At 38.9% G+C, this 19,204-nt stretch overlaps 1 protein-coding gene across 12 annotated transcripts in view; it reads left to right on the top strand.

The window, feature by feature from the left end:
* LOC134224568 (uncharacterized) overlaps positions 1-19,204 on the top strand; it is a 287,855-nt gene that overhangs the window by 200,883 nt on the left and 67,768 nt on the right. For all 12 annotated transcript variants that reach the window (XM_062703975.1, XM_062703973.1, XM_062703978.1 and 9 more), the window contains one exon: positions 9,949-10,305. In XM_062703975.1, coding sequence (XP_062559959.1) covers positions 9,949-10,305 — 357 coding nt within the window. The remainder of the gene's footprint in view (positions 1-9,948; positions 10,306-19,204) is intronic.

Here is a 19,204-nt window from a genome sequence, read left to right as displayed (position 1 = left end):
TTTCGTGGTTCTTGTGACGACCACCAGATGTCGAAATGATCGATAAGCTTTACTCAAATTCGCCTATTCGCGGCTTACTTGGGTGGGATTTGTTTTCAACAGCTGCTTAAAGACTTTAAGAAGCCATTGCCAGTGGAAAACATGAGACTATATACCAAAAAGTGAAGTAAATTTGATGGAGAAAATTTGATTTTGAATGTAAATAATCGCTTCTGACGACTTTTCTCCCAAACTCTCGCAGCGCACTCTACCACTGGATCCTTCTCGAATCCGCCTATTGGGTCGATACAGTGAGACAAGATGACTGACCTGGAAAAGGTCGAAGAGAAGAAAGTGTGTGGATCAAGAGAAGGCGTTAAGGGCAACCCCGCTGTTTTTGGGTTGAAAACCCCAGCAAGAATCGGCATTATTTTCGCCGATAGTCGATCGGCCTTCTTATTGGTCGAGTTGCAACGAAGCAAGGAGCGAGAAAGATCCCCAAGCCACTCCAACGATACCACCGGTAAGCCTGCAGCGAACAGAGTTGCTTGCTGCCGGGTCGTCGGCCACACAAGTTAGGAAGGAAAAAGAGGAAGGAAAGAAACACAGTGGTGCAGTGCAGAGTCTATTATATATAGAGTTACGCAAAGAGTGAAGCCAAATCTACCTATTGCACTGTTAAACCGTCTACCTATCGAGCAAAGTAAACAAATGCTTGTTGGTAAGGCGGAAGTATTGTTATCGCTTAATGATTTTTATGGTGAATTAAAATGCACAGGCTATAGACATCCCTATCTAACTCCATTGGCCTAAAAATAGCCACCATGTCCCGGGCACAGTGTGCAGATAGACCGCTGTCAGTTGTATGAGATGTCAACAATCGTCAACAACACCAATGATTGTAGCTTGATAATTAAAAATATCCACAACAATAAAAGAGCAGGATTATTTTTTAATTCTGTTCAAGCTTTTCACGGTGACATAAAAGACAAATTTTTGTTCTCCATGTAAGTAAAATAAGTAAAATCAAAATTGATCATGTAGATAAGTTTTGAATCAATTAAACTCATTAGTCATATTTAATAAATATTCCCGATTAAAGTTGCATATTGAAGAAAGCTGAATTTGGATGTTTTATGATGATGGGGCCCTCCTTAGCCGTGCGGTAAGACGCACGGCTACAAAGCAAGACCATGCTGAGGGTGGCTGGGTTCGATTCCCGGTGCCGGTCTAGGTAATTTACGGATTGGAAATTGTCTCGACTTCCCTGGGCATAAAAGTATCATCGTGTTAGCCTCATGATATACGAATGCAAAAATGGTAACTTGGCTTAGAAACCTCGCAGTTAATAACTGTGGAAGTGCTTAATGAACACTAAGCTGCGAGGCGGCTCTGTCCCAGTGTGGGGATGTAATGTCAATAAGAAGAAGAAGAAGATGATGTTAAGCTTTTTTAGATTTGACGTACGTTGCTCGGCGTTGGTGTTGGTGTTGGCTACGCTAAACATGAGCTCTTAGCATAGGCCTGAAAACGCATGAATTGAAATGTATTAGATTTGTTATAGAAACAGCTTCAAAACTTCAATACACCTCCCCCAATAAAGTAGCAACAAGAAACTCACGTGTTTGCACTCTGTGGGTGACTTGGTTATCGAATTAAAAAGCTTTAGCAGTGAACACTCCCATGAAGTCACTTTTAGGTTTGAACAAAAATGAAAGTTGCAAACACAATAACAAGAAGATTATTCAGAATAAGTGTAAGAAGATCCTCTTTGCGCAACTCTATATAATAGACTCTGGTGCAGTGCTGCCAGAAAGTGGGGCTCTAAAGACAGGTTAACTAGCTTTAAGAGAGAGTGAAGACAGAAGTGCATAAAGTGTCGCAAAGTTAAGCACTGTGGTTTTCCCTGCAATTGATTGCAAGAGTTCCCTATCCCCTAGTTGCTTGAGGTGAGCGTGCCGACCCTGTGGCCATTGATTCAGTGAGTCTCAGCATAGGGCATACTTACCCGATAATTGCAAATTCCTGAAGGTTTTTAAACTGAACTCCCGAAGAAATTTCCGACATTCTTAGATTTCTCCAAGAATTTCTTTGGATATTGCTTCAAGATTTCTTTCAGAAATTCCCTCAGGGATTTCTTTGTTAAATCCTCCGGAAACAACTTCGGAAATAAATCGAAAAAACATTTTTTTATTCTTCCTCAATGTTTTTTCGAAAATTGAAAGAATAAATTTTAAGAATTACTTCAGAATCTACATCAGGAGTTCCTTTGGAATTCAAAACTTGCCCCTGGAACTCTTCGAATCATTCATTTTGAAATATATTCACGAATTCTTTTTTAAACATTCTCCGGAAATACCTTCTGAAACTCTTCAAGAAAACTCGCGTAGAAATTTCTTCAGAAGTTGCTTTAGATTTTTTATAATGCCTATAATGTTGCAAAAATTTCTCAATAGTTCATTAAAAATAGAGAATATACAGAATATTTAATCTTAGCAAGAATCATCAAAAAGAAAACCAACAATAATAACTCAAGTTCGATTGATGTTGTCCCCTACAAGCGTCAATTTTTTAAGCATTTCATTATTTCAACCTTATGTTGTCATTTTCATTTATTTAGTCTACATCTAAACAGATAACACTAAATCAACAATTTGACGCCACAATACACGGTTCGAGGTCGCCATCTCTCCATCCTCGGTTACACCCCACGCTCGCCAAGTCGTTCTGCACCTGGTCTGCCCATCTCGCTCGCTGTGCTCCACGTCGTCTCGTACCTGCCGGATCGGAAGCGAACACCATCTTTGCAGGGTTGCTGTCCGGCATTCTTGCAACATGCCCTGCCCATCGTACCCGTCCGGCTTTAGCTACCTTCTTGATACTGGGTTCGCCGTAGAGCTGGGCGAGCTCATGGTTCATTCTTCGCCGCCACACACCGTCTTCTTGCACACCGCCAAAGATGGTCATTCATTCACTAATGGTGACAGACGATGCAAGATGATCTGGGATATCACTTTGTAGGCGACATCAAGGATGGTGATCGCTCGAAAGTTCTCACACTCCAGCTTGTCGCCTTTCTTGCAGATGGGGCATATAACCCCTTCCTTCCACTCCTCCGGTAGCTGTTCAGTTTCCCAGATTCTGACTATCAATTTGTGCAGGCAAGTGGCTAGCTTTTCCGGGCCCTTCTTGATGAGCTCCAATACCATCCTTACCAGCTGCTGTATTGGTCTTTAGCTGTTGAATGGCATCCTTAACTTCCCTCCAGTGGTGGGAAAAAACCGGTTTCGCACCGGTACGGTTGAACAAAACTCAACACGTGTTCTCGGCTGCTGCACACAGTGTTCAGTACTCGCGTCGGTTCGGTTTCGGTTCGGTTCAGAAATCTGAACCGTGTGTTGTGTACACGGAGCTCCGGTTCAGGTTTGGTTTTGCTGCACCGGTGCACGAGTTTCGCAAGTAGAAGTTGTGAACCTCAACACCGAACCCGGTTGTGTTGCGGTTGTGTGCTCATGTTCATATTATCAAGGCAAGCAAGTGTTTCCAGAAGTTTTATGTGATTACGACTGTTATATTCTGTCTTTCTCGAAATTCAAAGTAAATGCAATATGGTTATGTATCGATTGGGCTCGATTAGTAGAACACGAAAATTGATGTTTGACGCCATTTTGAAATTCAAAATGGCGGACCGAAAATTCAAGATGGCCGCCGATTCGGCAAACAAAATCACATAATATCATACAATATGGGTGTCTATCGATTGGGCTCAATGAGTAGAACATGAAAATCGATGTTTGACGCCATTTTGAAATTCAAAATGGCGGACCGAAATTTCAATATGGCCGCCGCTTTGGCAACCAAAATCACATGAAATCATGCAATATGGGTGTCTATCGATCGGGTACGATGAGTAGAGCATGAAAATCGATGTTTGACGCCATTTTGAAATTCAAAATGGCGGACCGAAATTTCAAGATGGCCGCCGCTTCGGCAACCAAAATCACATAATATCATGCAATATGGGCGTCTATCGATTGGGCTCGATGAGTAGAACATGAAAATCGATGTTTGATGCCATTTTGAAATTCAAAATGGCGGACCAAAAATTCAAGATGGCCGCCGCATCGGCAACCAAAATCACATAATATCATGGAATATGGGTGTCTATCGATCGGGTACGATAAGAAGAGCATGAAAATCGATGTTTGACGCCATTTTAAAATTCAAAATGGCGGACCGAAAATTCAAGATGGCTGCCGCTTCGGCAACCAAAATCACATAATATCATGCAATATGGGCGTCTATCGATTGGGCTCGATGAGTAGAAAAAAAAATTGAAATGAAAATCGATGTTTGACGCCATTTTGAAATTCAAAATGGCGGTCCGAAATTTCAAGATGGCCGCCGCTTCGGCAACCAAAATCACATAAAATCATGCAATATGGGTGTCTATCGATCGGGTACGATAAGTAGAGCATAAAAATCGATGTTTGACGCCATTTTGAAATTCAAAATGGCGGACCAAAAATTCAAGATGGCTGGCGCTTCGGCAACCAAAATCACATAATATCATGCAATACGGGTGTCTATCGATTGGGCTCGATTAGTAGAACACGAAAATCGATGTTTGACGCCATTTTGAAATTCAAAATGGCGGACCAAAAACTCAAGATGGCCGCCGCTTCGGCAACCAACATCACATAAAATCATGCAATATGGGTGTCTATCGATTGGGCTCGATGAGTAGAACATGAAAATCGATGTTTGACATGATGAAATTCAAAATGGCGGACCAAAAACTCAAGATGGCCGCCGCTTCGGCAACCAAAATCACATAAAATCATGCAATATGGGTGTCTATCGATCGGGTACGATAAGTAGAGCATAAAAATCGATGTTTGACGCCATTTTGAAATTCAAAATGGCGGACCAAAAATTCAAGATGGCTGGCGCTTCGGCAACCAAAATCACATAATATCATGCAATACGGGTGTCTATCGATTGGGCTCGATTAGTAGAACACGAAAATCGATGTTTGACGCCATTTTGAAATTCAAAATGGCGGACCAAAAACTCAAGATGGCCGCCGCTTCGGCAACCAACATCACATAAAATCATGCAATATGGGCGTCTATCGATTGGGCTCGATGAGTAGAACATGAAAATCGATGTTTGACGCCATTTTGAAATTCAAAATAGCGGACCGAAATTTCAAGATGGCCGCCCCTTCGGCAACCAAAATCACATAAAATCATGCAATATGGGTGTCTATCGATCGGGTACGATAAGTAGAGCATAAAAATCGATGTTTGACGCCATTTTGAAATCCAAAACGGCGGACTGAAAATTCGAGATGGCCGCCGCTTCGGCAAACAACATAACATAAAATCATGCAATATGGGTGTCTATCGATCGAGTACGATGAGTAGAGCATGAAAATTGATGTTTGCCGCCATTTTGAATTTCAAAATGGTGGACCGAAAATTCAAGATGGCCACCGCTTCGACAAATAAAATCACATAAAATCATGCAATATGGGTGTCTATCGATTGGGCTCGATTAGTAAAACACGAAAATCGATGTTTGACGCCATTTTGAATTTCAAACTGGCGGACCGAAAATTCAAGATGGCCGCCGCTTCGGCAACCAAAATCACATGCAGTCAGCTTACATCGATGTTTACTCTAAAGCATGTTCTGAGATATGTAGCTGCATTGACCGTAGCTGGTTCCATGATACGGCACATTAATTGTTGGTGGATTACGAAGTGTGCGATGTAGGGCGTTTATTAAATTTATATCTTGTAAAGGTTCGAGGTCGTTAGTACTACCTTCCAACACATCAAATACTAACAACCGTTAAATTTTCTTTTCTTCGGGCCGACAGCGTCTTCAATTTTATTGGAATTATGGCGGTTCACAACTCAAAAATGTTCGAAAATTCCAACTCTCATATGTCTATCAATTTCTTTTTGAATCAGTGCTGGCAAAATTTTAGGCAATTTGTAGGTGATTAGGGGTGAGGCAAAAAGCAATTTTTGTTTATATGGAAATTTATATGGAAAAAAAAACTTTAAATTGGTTTGAAGTATCCTACGAATGTCAAATCGTTATGAATTTAAATGTACAACCCCAACCTTCATATCACCTAAAAATTGTCTGAAATTCTGCCAGGGCTTCTAAATCATCAAAAAGAAGCTGATAGACATATGGAGATTCGCCACCGCACCAAATGTGTCATGTAAAAGACGCTAATAATACCGGTTGTCTTCTACGGACATGAAACATGGACAATGCTCGAGGAGGACTTGCAAGCACTCGGAGTATTCAAGAGACGGATGTTTAGGACCATCTTTGGCGGTGTGCCAGAAGACGGTGTGTGGTGGCGAATAATGCACCACGAGCTCGCCCAGCTCTACGGCGAACCCAGTATCCAGAAGATAGCTAAAGCCGGAATGGTACGATGGGAAGGACAGCAACCCTGCAAAGATGATGTTCACTTCCAATCCGGCAGGTACGAGACGGTGTGGAGCACAGCGAGCGAGATGGGCAGATCAGGTGTAAAACGACTTGGCGAGCGTGGGGCGTATTCGAGGATGGAGAGATGCGGCCTCGAACCGTGTATTGTGGCGTCAAATTGATGATTCAGTGTTATCTGTTAAATGTAGACTAAATAAATGAAATGAAGACATATGGAGCTGGTGTATGGCGTATCCTATAAAGTGGATTTGTATCTATGTGTATGACGTGAACCGCATGGTATGGAGCCCGATCGATTGCATGGTGCTATATGATTTTTATTGCCCAAACGACGGCCTTTTTAAATTTTTGGTCTGCTATTTTAAAATTCAAAATAGCGTCAAACATCGATTTCCATGTTCTACTCATCGAGCCCAATCGATAGACACCCATATTGCATGGGTTTATATGAATTTTGGTGCTCAAGCGGCGGCCATCTTGAATTTTTGGTCCGCCATTTTGAAATTCAAAATGGCGTCAAACATCGATTTTCATGTTCTACTCATCGAGCCCAATCGATAGACACCCATATTGCATGGTCTTATATGAATTTGGTTGCTCAAGCGTCGGAAATCTTGAATTTTTGGTCCGCCATTTTGAAATTCAAAATGGCGTCAAACATCGATTTTCATGTTCTACTCATCGAGCCCAATCGATAGACACCCATATTACATGGGTTTATATGAATTTTGTTGCTCAAGCGGCGGCCATCTTGAATTTTTGGTCCGCCATTTTGAAATTCAAAATGGCGTCAAACATCGATTTTCATGTTCTACTCATCGAGCCCAATCGATAGACACCCATATTGCATGGTCTTATATGAATTTGGTTGCCCAAGCGTCGGAAATCTTGAATTTTTGGTCCGCCATTTTGAAATTCAAAATGGCGTCAAACATCGATTTTCATGTTCTACTCATCGAGCCCAATCGATAGACACCCATATTACATGGGTTTATATGAATTTTGTTGCTCAAGCGGCGGCCATCTTGAATTTTTGGTCCACCATTTTGAAATTCAAAATGGCGTCAAACATCGATTTTCATGTTCTACTAATCGTGTTCTACTAATAGACACCCATAGTGCATGGTTTATATGAATTTTGTTGCCCAGTGGCGGCCATCTTGAATTTTTGGTTCGCCATTTTGAAATTAAAAATGGCGTCAAACGTCGATTTTCATGTTCTACTCATCGAGCCCAATCGATGGACACCCATATTGCATGTTTTTATATGAATTTTGTTGCCCAAGCGGCGGCCATCTTGAATTTTTGGTTCGCCATTTTGAAATTCAAAATGGCATCAAACATCGATTTTCATGTTCTACTCACTGTGTTGAAAGTAGGTGCTGCGAATGGCCATATTCTTGGAGGCAGCGAAATCAATTAGTCGAAGGCCGTTTTTGTTCGTCAGCCGGTGTGCGCTGAACTTCCCAATAGTCGGTCTAAACTCCTCCTCTTGGCCAACCTGAGCGCTCAAATCTCCTATGATGATTATGACGTCGTGGCTTGGGCAGCTATCGTACTCACGTTCCAGCTGCGCGTAGAATGCGTCCTTATCATCATCAGTGCTTCCGGAGTGTGGGCTATGGACGTTGATTATGCTGAAGTTGAAGAACCGGCCTTTGATCACCAACCTGCATATTCTCTTGTTGATCGGGGGGTGGCCTTTGCTGTTCCCAGCTCGTGTGTGTTGCCGCAGCTCTGGTAGATGGTATGATTACCTCTAAACGTTCGCACCATTGATTCCTTCCAACAAACCTTCTGCAGCGCTACTATGCCGAATCCACGGTCCTTGAGCACATCGGCGATTATGCGTGTGCTTCCGATGCAGTTGAGAGATTTGCATTTCCACGAACCAAGTTTCCAATCGCTAGTCCCTTTTCGTCGCAGTGGTCTTCGCCGATGGTTCCGGTCCGTACTCTCTTGTTGATTGTTCGTTGCGTGAGTTTTTTTTTTGGCTGGCTTGCAGGGCCTGACACCAAACCCCCTAAATTTCCGGAGGACCATTCCTCCTTATTTCCGGTGGACCATGGTGCACAGTTTCACTTGGACTTGGACGATGATCAGCCTCCCCTAACATGGAGAACAGACGCTGTTGTGAGCCGATCCTGACATGGAGAACAGACGCTCAGTAAGATTTACACCTCCGGAGATGAGCAAACCCCCCCTTCCCTGTCAGCATACGACCATAGTTCCCACCGGGGTTGGTTACCCGATCTTCCCTAAGGTTGCTCGTATCCCGGCCAGCACCGCGGGGAGGTAGGGATAGGAGTTGCTGGGTAAGAGGCTAAGGACCGCGAGATGGGGTCTATTTAATAGTACGCTTTACCCAGCATTTGCCGTGCCGTACCTTATGTTGTATTTCCCCTTTTTCAGCGTTCCGTGTTTAGTCTTATAAGTTTTAAGCATAATGTGATTCAGTCTTATGTTGAGGTCTCGAAAATGAAACGTTCTCATATAATGTTTACATCAATTTTTTACACTGCCCATAAAGACATAAGACATGACGAGCTCAGTGGTCTATTGGCTACCGCTTCTGCCTTATAAGCAGGAGGTCGTGGGTTCAATTCCAGGCTCGTCTATTTCCTACTTTGTATTTCTATCTTAGTTCTTTCTGTGTTTCACGTTCTCTACCAAAACGATTCCTACTGTTATAACCTTCCACACAATTCCAAAACCTCCCGTGGCACCTATAAGGTCGTAGAGTTCTCTGCATCTTTCTTAAGTAGGTGTCCAACTAACCATCCTTCCCCTTCCTCAGCATTCGCAAGGACGTAGCCAGGACAGATCTTGACTATTGGAAAGTGCCTTGCTTCCATCTAAGCGGTAGTGATTAGTCCCAAATCATTATCTGTGGTAACGGATGAAAGTGAAGCTACCGAAGAAAGTGAAGTGAAGTTGTACCACCTACGAATTTGTGCGAAATGCTTAATGCTAATGCTAATGCCCATAAAAATATAAGACATAGATATTGATGAAATTAAGCAAACATGAAACGGTTATGAATATATTGGCATTACAGTTCTTTATGACTTATACACAATAGATATTTGTATAAGAATCTAGCGATTTTGTATATGCCAAGTATTCGTAGAGATTATAAAAAAAAATTCAAACAAGATTTTAACAAAATCGTTTTTATTCGGTGTCATACATTGAAAGTGTTTACTTATGACAGCGGAAGTTCTAAGACTAATAATTTTATATGTACGGCTGAAAGACTACACAAATTAAAGATTCATTAAATCGAGCAACATTGTTATCACTGATATTTGAATTTTTGAACAATTTTCGGTACATGTACCGGTGGCAGCGCACACAGTGTGGTGAACTTGACCGAAGAATTCCTATCACTGATTCAAACTTAACAAGCACCCAGAGCCCGACCCGCTGAAAGTCGTTAAAAATGTATTGCCACATCCGTCACCACATTGTCCGTTAATCTTCTTTTCAGGTTTTCATCCTGTGCAACGTTCCCCGCCGGTTAGTGGTGACATTATGGGCCTATTTCGTCCTCGGAGCTCTCTGGCTGACTGGATCCACGACGTACATCTACCTGCTGACGTCAAACCAGCCGTACGTCATCACCAACCTGCAGCCGACGGCCAGGTGGAAATCGTGGGATGATCTGGACCCCACCGAACGAGACTATTTTAGAACGCTCCTATGTGTCGCTTTGTTCTTCCACGATTTGGTCCAAGTGATTATCATCATCAGCTATAGTCTCATGTGTTACCTGCTACGCTGTTATCTGGTAGGACTGAAGGAAAAACTGCTGTTGCACACCATCGAACCACTCAATTGGATGCGGGTGAGTAGTGTTTGCAAATGTCTATAACTGATTCGATAGCTGTTTGAAACTGAACAAATGCGATTGAAAAATGTGATACCGTGGGGAACCGAAATCCTTACAGTACCGAAGTGCGTTCACGTCATGAGTTATTAATCAATTGATGGGTTTGGGATATTAATTTTTGAATAATTTATCTAATCCTGTTCATATACTTAAAAGTAAGCTTTCAAGCCAATGAGATGAATAGTAGGCCTTGAAATTAAAACAACATTAATCAAAAACAAATCGCCACCCATCAAACGCGAAGTTTCTTCCTCCATTTGTTTTCGTGTAGAACGTAACACCACCAAAAGTAAATGCGTTTTAATTTCAACCTGCGATTCATAAAGTAAGATAAGCCGAATACAAAGCTAAGGGATCGCTTCCCAAGGTGCGTATTAAACTACTGTCTGTTTTAATTGAAATATTTAGTTTAAAAATAGCTGTACGGATTTTGATCCATTATTGGTTTGAAATCCGTCCTCGAGGACGAATTTCGATTCAGGAGGTGTTGATTTATTTCATTATTTTATCATGTTTTTTGTAGCTTCTAATGTTGGACACTTTAAAATTAGATAGTTTCAAAAATATGTATCAATGAAAAATGTTTCATTTGCATTCGATTCCAACTTTGTCGAGAATTTTTCATATGCTGGGGTGTTTAAATGTACGGATTTTGATGCCCCACGACAACCCTCATCGATTTTTTAAACCTATTTGAAGTCCTTGATCTATAGATCTGAGTGGCAAAAAAACATTAATTGACATTTGAAATATAACATTCAACATCAAACCCGACTACCGCAGTGTACGTTCTACTGGTATTAAATAAACGTCATCGAGAACTATGATGAGCTTTTACAAAATCAAGTCAAAGTTCGTAACATCAGATCTAAATCTTTAGTAAAATGGGACACAAAAGACTAAAATATAAATTCCCCATGATAAACTTTAAATGTTCTATAAAAGGAATAGATAATTACGAAGAATCTGAATCTGAATTAGAAAAAAAAATTGAATTACAATTTAAAAAAAATCAAAATAAAACATATTTCTGGGAAGTTTATACAATGTTAAGGCCCATTCACAAACCTTATAACGCTTTAGGGGGTGGCTGGTTATTTGTCTGAGTATTACGGCCCGTACAAATTTTCAAATCCGTCCTTATCGAAAGCGCTATGAGGGGGTAGGTTGTGGATGAAAATGGTCAATTATGGCATTATGTAATTTGTGAATAAACCCCTAGAGAAAGTTTCTAATGGGAAATTTATATTAGTTCATATACCTCTTCTTTTGGGAAAATTTTCCATTTTTTTACGGAGAGCTCACTATCTTGCTGCACACAACGTGGACTACAGTCTGGTTCATCGGTTTTATTTAATACACAATGTGCATTTGCGCTACTTTATTACCAACTCGAACGAACAATTCCTCTACACCAGATGTCCTCTCGTAAAACTTTGATAGACCATCCAGCTGCTGGACAGCCAACAGTGGCGGAGTTCGTCCTTTGGTTGCAGCAGCAAGATTCTAATGCTGAAAAATTAATGACTCTCAAGCAGCTTAAGGAAAATGGATCCATCCGTCGTCGTCGTCGTAGCGTACATATATTCTGCACTGAAGCTACGAATGCGAAACGAACGAATCGAAAGCTAACCACCTTCTTCGTCCGATAGTTGCCAGGTTCTGAAGAAAACACAAGCTTCTTAAACAGCTTATGATGGGGTGGGTGCATCAGCTTCCATTATACTCCATCGAACGGCTCATCAGCTAGCTTCCCGATACACCGACAACCGACTGGACCTTCCCCACCCATCCCGGATCGATCGTGTATTGGAACTGCATCAGTGCCTTATCTTCACTTTTATACCGTCATGTCACCAGTTGTCGTACGCTATCTATTTATTGGCACAACTATTATATAAATAATAATATAAGTTAAAGCTACACTGAAGTCTGGAATTAAAAAATATGCAAAATAGAAAACGATAGGAAAAATAATTAAGTCGATTGATCAGCTTGTGCTCTCATATTCATCAAATGTTAATGCGATTATCCTTTACCATAATGATAGTAAGTGTCACCTAAGCCTAGCGTAACTCGGTGTCAATGCGCATGCCATCAATTTTATGAGCTTACGCAAAAAAAGGTATTGAGAACGCAGAAACACGAGAAAAGGAATATTTCTGCATTGACTTGTGGTTTAATAGATGACTCAAGGAAGGTAAGCGGCAACCGGACGGTACACCCATTTGGAACGTTTGATATATTTTGTTCCATTATACCGAACAGTGTGGAATGCATGTTTATTGTTTCTCCGTCCTTTGATAGAAAACTGTAAGAAATCTCCATTGAGTTGAGGCTATTATATACACACAGCATTGCTGCTAGAAGATTCCTTGAGTATGTACGAACACTCCGGTACTGCAGGATCTTATTCAGAAGCAGAGTGTACACGGCTTGGATATATGACCAGGAGCGGAAATAAACTTTTCCAACGTCATTTATTTGGTCGGGAAACAATGGTAAACTTATTTATGCATTTCACACACATCTTGAGGATGAATTTTCTTTCAGAAATCTCTTGGACTACAAAATAAATGCAAGACCTTTTGCTGATTGTATTAATTTAGCCATATAATTGATGAAAGCGAAGGGTGCTTGGCAGGCGTCAGTAGAATTGCATATTGTCTGCATTAATTTATGTCTACCAATAAATATATGCAGGCTCAGTTAGATACACCCAACAAGTGACTGCAGTTGGCTATAATTCTTTAGGAACATTTTAATGAGAGTAGTTTTACCAAGAAAATATTGTTATGTGATGCGACAGATTATGTGTGTGGTGTACAAATTTATCACTGCATAACATTCTGTTTGCATTATATCATTGTAAATTATTGACTAAAAGGTTTCCGGTTACATATTTCGTTTTTTGTTCGAGTGATTCGAAAAAGTCTGGGAGGAAAAGGCCACTTGACGCCAACTGTAAGTAAAACGCTTTTTGGTGAATAAAATTAAAAGGCTTCCAATAGCGCCTATCCTGTACGGAACCAACTATCCAATAGCAAAAAAGAGTGAAACGCCAATCAGGAATTGATTACTGATTTTTTGTAGTAGGAGTGTCAGAGGAGTGCGTAGCATCGGCGTCAACATAATTGCATCGGCGCTGCCCAAAATTTGTCACTTCGCAGTTCAAAAATTGTATAGGCCGATTCAATTCAATCAAAATCCCAACTCATTCCAAATCCAATTTAATTCCAACCCAAAACTAATCCGTTTTTATTCCCAATCCCATCCATACCAAATCAAAATCCAATCAAAATTCATCCCAAATCAAATCCTACCCAAATGCAATGCAAATTCAATCCAAATTCAAATCCAATCCAAATTTTATTCAAATACAAATTAAATCTGATACAAATCAAATCTAATACAAATCAAAATTCATTCCAAATCCAATAAAAATCTATATCAAATCGAATCCAAATCCAATCTAAATCCAACCCAAATCCAATTAAAATATAATCCAAATCCAATCGAAACCCAATCAAAACCCAACCAAATCCAATCCGAATGCAATAAAAATCCAATTCATATCCAATCCAAATTCAATAAAAATCAAATTCAAATCCAATCAAAAAAAAATCCATATTCAAATCCAAACCAATCCTGATTTAATCAAAATCCAGTTCTAACCATATCCAAATCTTAATTAAATCCAAACCAAGTGCAATGCAAATACATTCCAAATCAAGTCTTAATTCAATCCAAATTCAATTCAAATTTAAACCAATTCCCATACAAATCTCATTCAAATCCATTCCAAATCCATTCCAAATCTAAAACAAATCCAATCAAAAAACCATTCCAAAACCAATCCAAATCCGATCCGAGCGTAAATCCAATTCAAATTATATCCAAGCTGAATACAAAAACAATCCAAAACCAATTCAAATCCAATCCAAAATCAATCCAAATCAAACTCAAATGAAATACAAATCCAAATCCTATCCAAATCAAATCCAAATCCAATCCAAATCCAATCCAAATCCAATTCAAATCAAATCTGAATCCAATCCAAATCCAATCCAAAGCCAATCCAAACCTAATCCAAATCCTAACCAAATCTAATCGCAAAACAATCCAAATCGAATTTAAATACAATCTTAATCCAACCTAAACAAATCCATATTCAAATCCAAACCAATCCCAATTCAAATCCAAATCCAATCCAAATCCAAATCCAATCTAAATCCGATCATAATCCAATCCAAATCCAATCCAAATCCAATCCAAATCCAATCCAAATCCAATCCAAATCCAATCCAAATCCAATCCAAATTCAATCCAAACCCAATCCAAATCCAATCCAAATCCAATCCAAATCCAATCCAAACCCAATCCAAATCCAATCCAAATCCAATCCAAATCCAATCCAAATCCAAACCAATCCAAATCAATCTAAATCTAATCCAAACGCAAACCCAAACCAATCCAAACCAATCCAAACCTATCCAAACCAATCCAAACCAATCCAAACCAATCCAAACCAATCCAAACCAATCCAAACCAATCCAAACCAATCCAAACCAATCCAAACCAATCCAAACCAATCCAAACCAATCCAAACCAATCCAAACCAATCCAATCCAACCAAACCAATCCAAACCAAACCAATCCAACCAATCCAAACCAATCCAAATGCAATCCAAACCAATCCAAACCAATCCAAACCAATCCAAACCAATCCAAACCCATCCAAACCCATCCAAACCAATCCATATCCAATTCAAACCAATCAAAATCCAATCCAAACACCATACAACCAATCTAAACCAATCCAAACCAATCCAAATCTAAACCAAACCAATCCAATTCAAACCCAAACCAATCCAAACCAATCCAAACCAATCCAAACCAATCCAAACCAATCCAAACCAACCAAACCAATCCAAACCAATCAAACCAATCCAAACCAATCCAAACCAATCCAAACCAATCCAAACCAATCCAAACCAATCCAAACCAATCCAAACCAATCCAAACCAATCCAAACCAATCCAAACCAACCAAACCAATCCAAACCAATCCAAACCAATCCAAACCAATCCAAACCAATCCAAACCAATCCAAACCAACCAATCAAACCAATCCAAACCAATCCAAACCAATTAAAACCAATCCAAACCAATCTAAACCAATCTAAACCAATTAAACCAATCCAAACCAATCTAAACCAATCCAAACCAATCCAAACCAATCAAACCAATCCAAATCTAATCTAAACCAATCCAAACCAATCCAAACCAAACCAATCCAAAACAAATCCAATCCAAATCCAATCCTAATCCAATCCAAATCCAATCCAAATCCAATCCAAATCCAATCCAATCCAAATCCAATCCAAATCCAATCCAAATCCAATCCAAATCCAATCCAAATCCAATCCAAATCAAATCCAAATCCAATCCAAATCCAATCCAAATCCAATCCAAATCCAATCCAAATCCAATCCAAATCCAATCCAAATCCAATCCAAATCCAATCCAATCCAAAACCAATCCATATCCATTCTGTATCCAATCCAAATCCAATCCATATCCAATCCAAATCTAAATCAAAATCCAATACAAATCCAATCCAAACCCAATCCAAATCCAATCTAAATCCCAATCCAATCCAAATACAATATAAATTCAATCCAAATCCAATCGAATTCAAACCCAAATCCAATCCGAACCCAATCCAAATTCAATCCTCATCCATTCCAAATCTAAAACAAATCCTATCGGAAAATCATTTTAAAACCAATCAAAATCCTATTCGAACCCAAACCTAATTCCAATCCAATCCAAATCCAATCGAAGTCCAATTCAAATCCAATTGAAATCCAATCGAAATCCAACCCAAATCCAATCCAAATCCAATCCGAATCCAATCCAATCCAAATCCAATCCAAATCCAATTCATATCTAATCCAAATCCTTCCAAATATAAATCAAATCCAATCAAAAAACTATTCCAAAAACAATCCAAATCCGATCCGAGCCCAAATCCAATTCAAATCGAATTCAAATCCAAATCCTAATCTCATCCAAATCCAATCCAAATTCAATCCTCATCCATTCCAACTATAAAACAAATCCAATCAAAAAACTATTCCAAAAACAATCCAAATACGATCCGAGCCCAAATCCGATTCAAATCGAATTCAAATCCAAATCCTAATCTCATACAAATCCAATCCAAATTCAATCCTCATCCATTCCAAATCTAAAACAAATCCAATCGAAAAATCATTCTAAAACCAATCAAAATCCCATTCGAATCCAAACCTAATTCCAATCCAATCCAAATCCAATCCAAATCCAATCAAAGTCCAATCCAAATCCAATCCAAATCCAATTAAAATCCAATCCAAATCCAATCTAAATCCAATCCAAATCCAATTAAAATCCAATCCAAATCCAATCTAAATCCAATCCAAATCCAATCCAAATCCAATCAAAATCCAATCCAAATCTAATCTAAATCCAATCCAAATCCAATCCAAATCCAATCCAAATCCAATCCAAATCCAATCCAAATCCAAATCCAATCCAAATCCAAACCTAATCCAATCCAAATCCAATCCAAACCAATCCAATCCAATCCGAAATCCAATCCAAACCAATCCAATCCAATCCAAATCCAATCCAAATCCAATCCAATCCAAATCCAATCCAAATCCAATCCAAATCCAATCCCAATCCAATCCAAATCCAATCCAAATCCAATCCAAATCCAATCCAAATCCAATCCAAATCCAATCCATATCCAATCCAATCCAAAACCAATCCATATCCATTCTGTATCCAATCCAAATCCAATCCATATCCAATCCAAATCTAAATCAAAATCCAATACAAATCCAATCCAAACCCAATCCAAACCCAATCCAAACCCAATCCAAATCCAATCTAAATCCCAATCCAATCCAAAAACAATATAAATTCAATCCAAATCCAATCGAATTCAAACCCAAATCCAATCCGAACCCAATCCAAATTCAATCCTCATCCATTCCAAATCTAAAACAAATCCAATCGGAAAATCATTTTAAAACCAATCAAAATCCTATTCGAACCCAAACCTAATCCCAATCCAATCCAAATCCAATCGAAGTCCAATTCAAACCCAATTGAAATCCAATCGAAATCCAACCCAAATCCAATCCAAATCCAATCCGAATCCAATCCAATCCAAACCCAATCCAAATCCAATTCATATCTAATCCAAATCCTTCCAAATATAAATCAAATCCAATCAAAAAACTATTCCAAAAACAATCCAAATCCGATCCGAGCCCAAATCCAATTCAAATCGAATTCAAATCCAAATCCTAATCTCATCCAAATCCAATATAAATTCAATCCTCATCCATTCCAACTATAAAACAAATCCAATCAAAAAACTATTCCAAAAACAATCCAAATACGATCCGAGCCCAAATCAGATTCAAATCGAATTCAAATCCAAATCCTAATCTCATACAAATCCAATCCAAATTCAATCCTCATCCATTCCAAATCTAAAACAAATCCAATCGAAAAATCATTTTAAAACCAATCAAAATCCTATTCGAATCCAAACCTAATTCCAATCCAATCCAAATCCAATCGAAATCCAATCGAAGTCCAATCCAAATCCAATCGAAATCCAACCCAAATCCAATTCGAATCCAATCCAAATCCAATCTAAATCCAATCCAAATACAATCCAAATACAATCCAAATCCAATTCATATCTAATCCAAATCCATTCCAAATATAAAATAAATCCAATCAAAAAACTATTCCAAAACCAATCCAAATCCGATTCGAGCCCAAATCCAATTCAAATTCAATCCACGTCGAATTCAAAAACAAACCAAAACCAATCCAACACTAATTCAAACCCAATCCATATCAACTCCAAACAAATCCACCCCAAATGAAATGCAAATCCGATCCAAATCCAAATCCAATTCAAATCCAATCTTAATCCAATCCAGATCCAATCCAAATCCAATTTGAATTTATTGTATTTGACTTGGATTTAGAATCCAAGTCAAATACAAATCCTAACCAAATCCAATCCAAATAAAATCCAAATTGAATTCAAATCCAAATCCTAATCTCATCCAAATCCAACCCAAATTCAATCCTCATCAATTCCAAATCTAAAACAAATCCAATCGAAAAATCATTTTTAAACCAATCAAAATCCGATTCGAACACAAGCCTAATCTCAATCCAATCCAAATCCAATCAAAGTCCAATCCAAATCCAATTGAAATCCAATCCAAATCCAATCCAAATACAATCCAAATCCAATCCAATCCTAATCCAATCCAAAACCAATTCAAATCCAATCCAAATCCAATCCAAATCCAATCCAAATTCAATGCGAATCCAATCCAAATCTATTCCTAATGTTTCTATTCCTAATCCAATCCTAATCAAATTCGAATCCAATAATAAAAAAAACCATATCCAAATCCAAACGAATCCTGAACTAATCAAAATCCAGCTCAAACCATATCGAAATCTAAATCAAATCCAACCGAAGTGCAATGCAAATAAATTCCAATCCAAATTCAATTCAAACTTAAACCAAAAACCATACAAATCTGATCCAAATCCAATCCAAATCCATTCCAAATCTAAATCAAATCCAATCCAAAACCACTCAAAAACCAATACAAATCCGATCCGAGCCGAAATCCAATTCAAATTCAATCCAAGTCGAATACAAAAACAATCCGAAAGCAATTCAAATCCAAATCAAATCCAAAATCAATCCAAATCCAACCCAAATGAAATGCAAATCCAAATCCAATTCAAATCCAAACCCA

This window comes from Armigeres subalbatus, chromosome 3 (assembly GCF_024139115.2).
Source record: "Armigeres subalbatus isolate Guangzhou_Male chromosome 3, GZ_Asu_2, whole genome shotgun sequence".
In the NCBI taxonomy this organism is placed as follows: Eukaryota; Metazoa; Arthropoda; class Insecta; order Diptera; family Culicidae; genus Armigeres; species Armigeres subalbatus.
The sequence above is the reverse complement of the archived record's forward strand: the minus strand, read 5'-3'. Positions and strand labels throughout refer to the sequence as shown.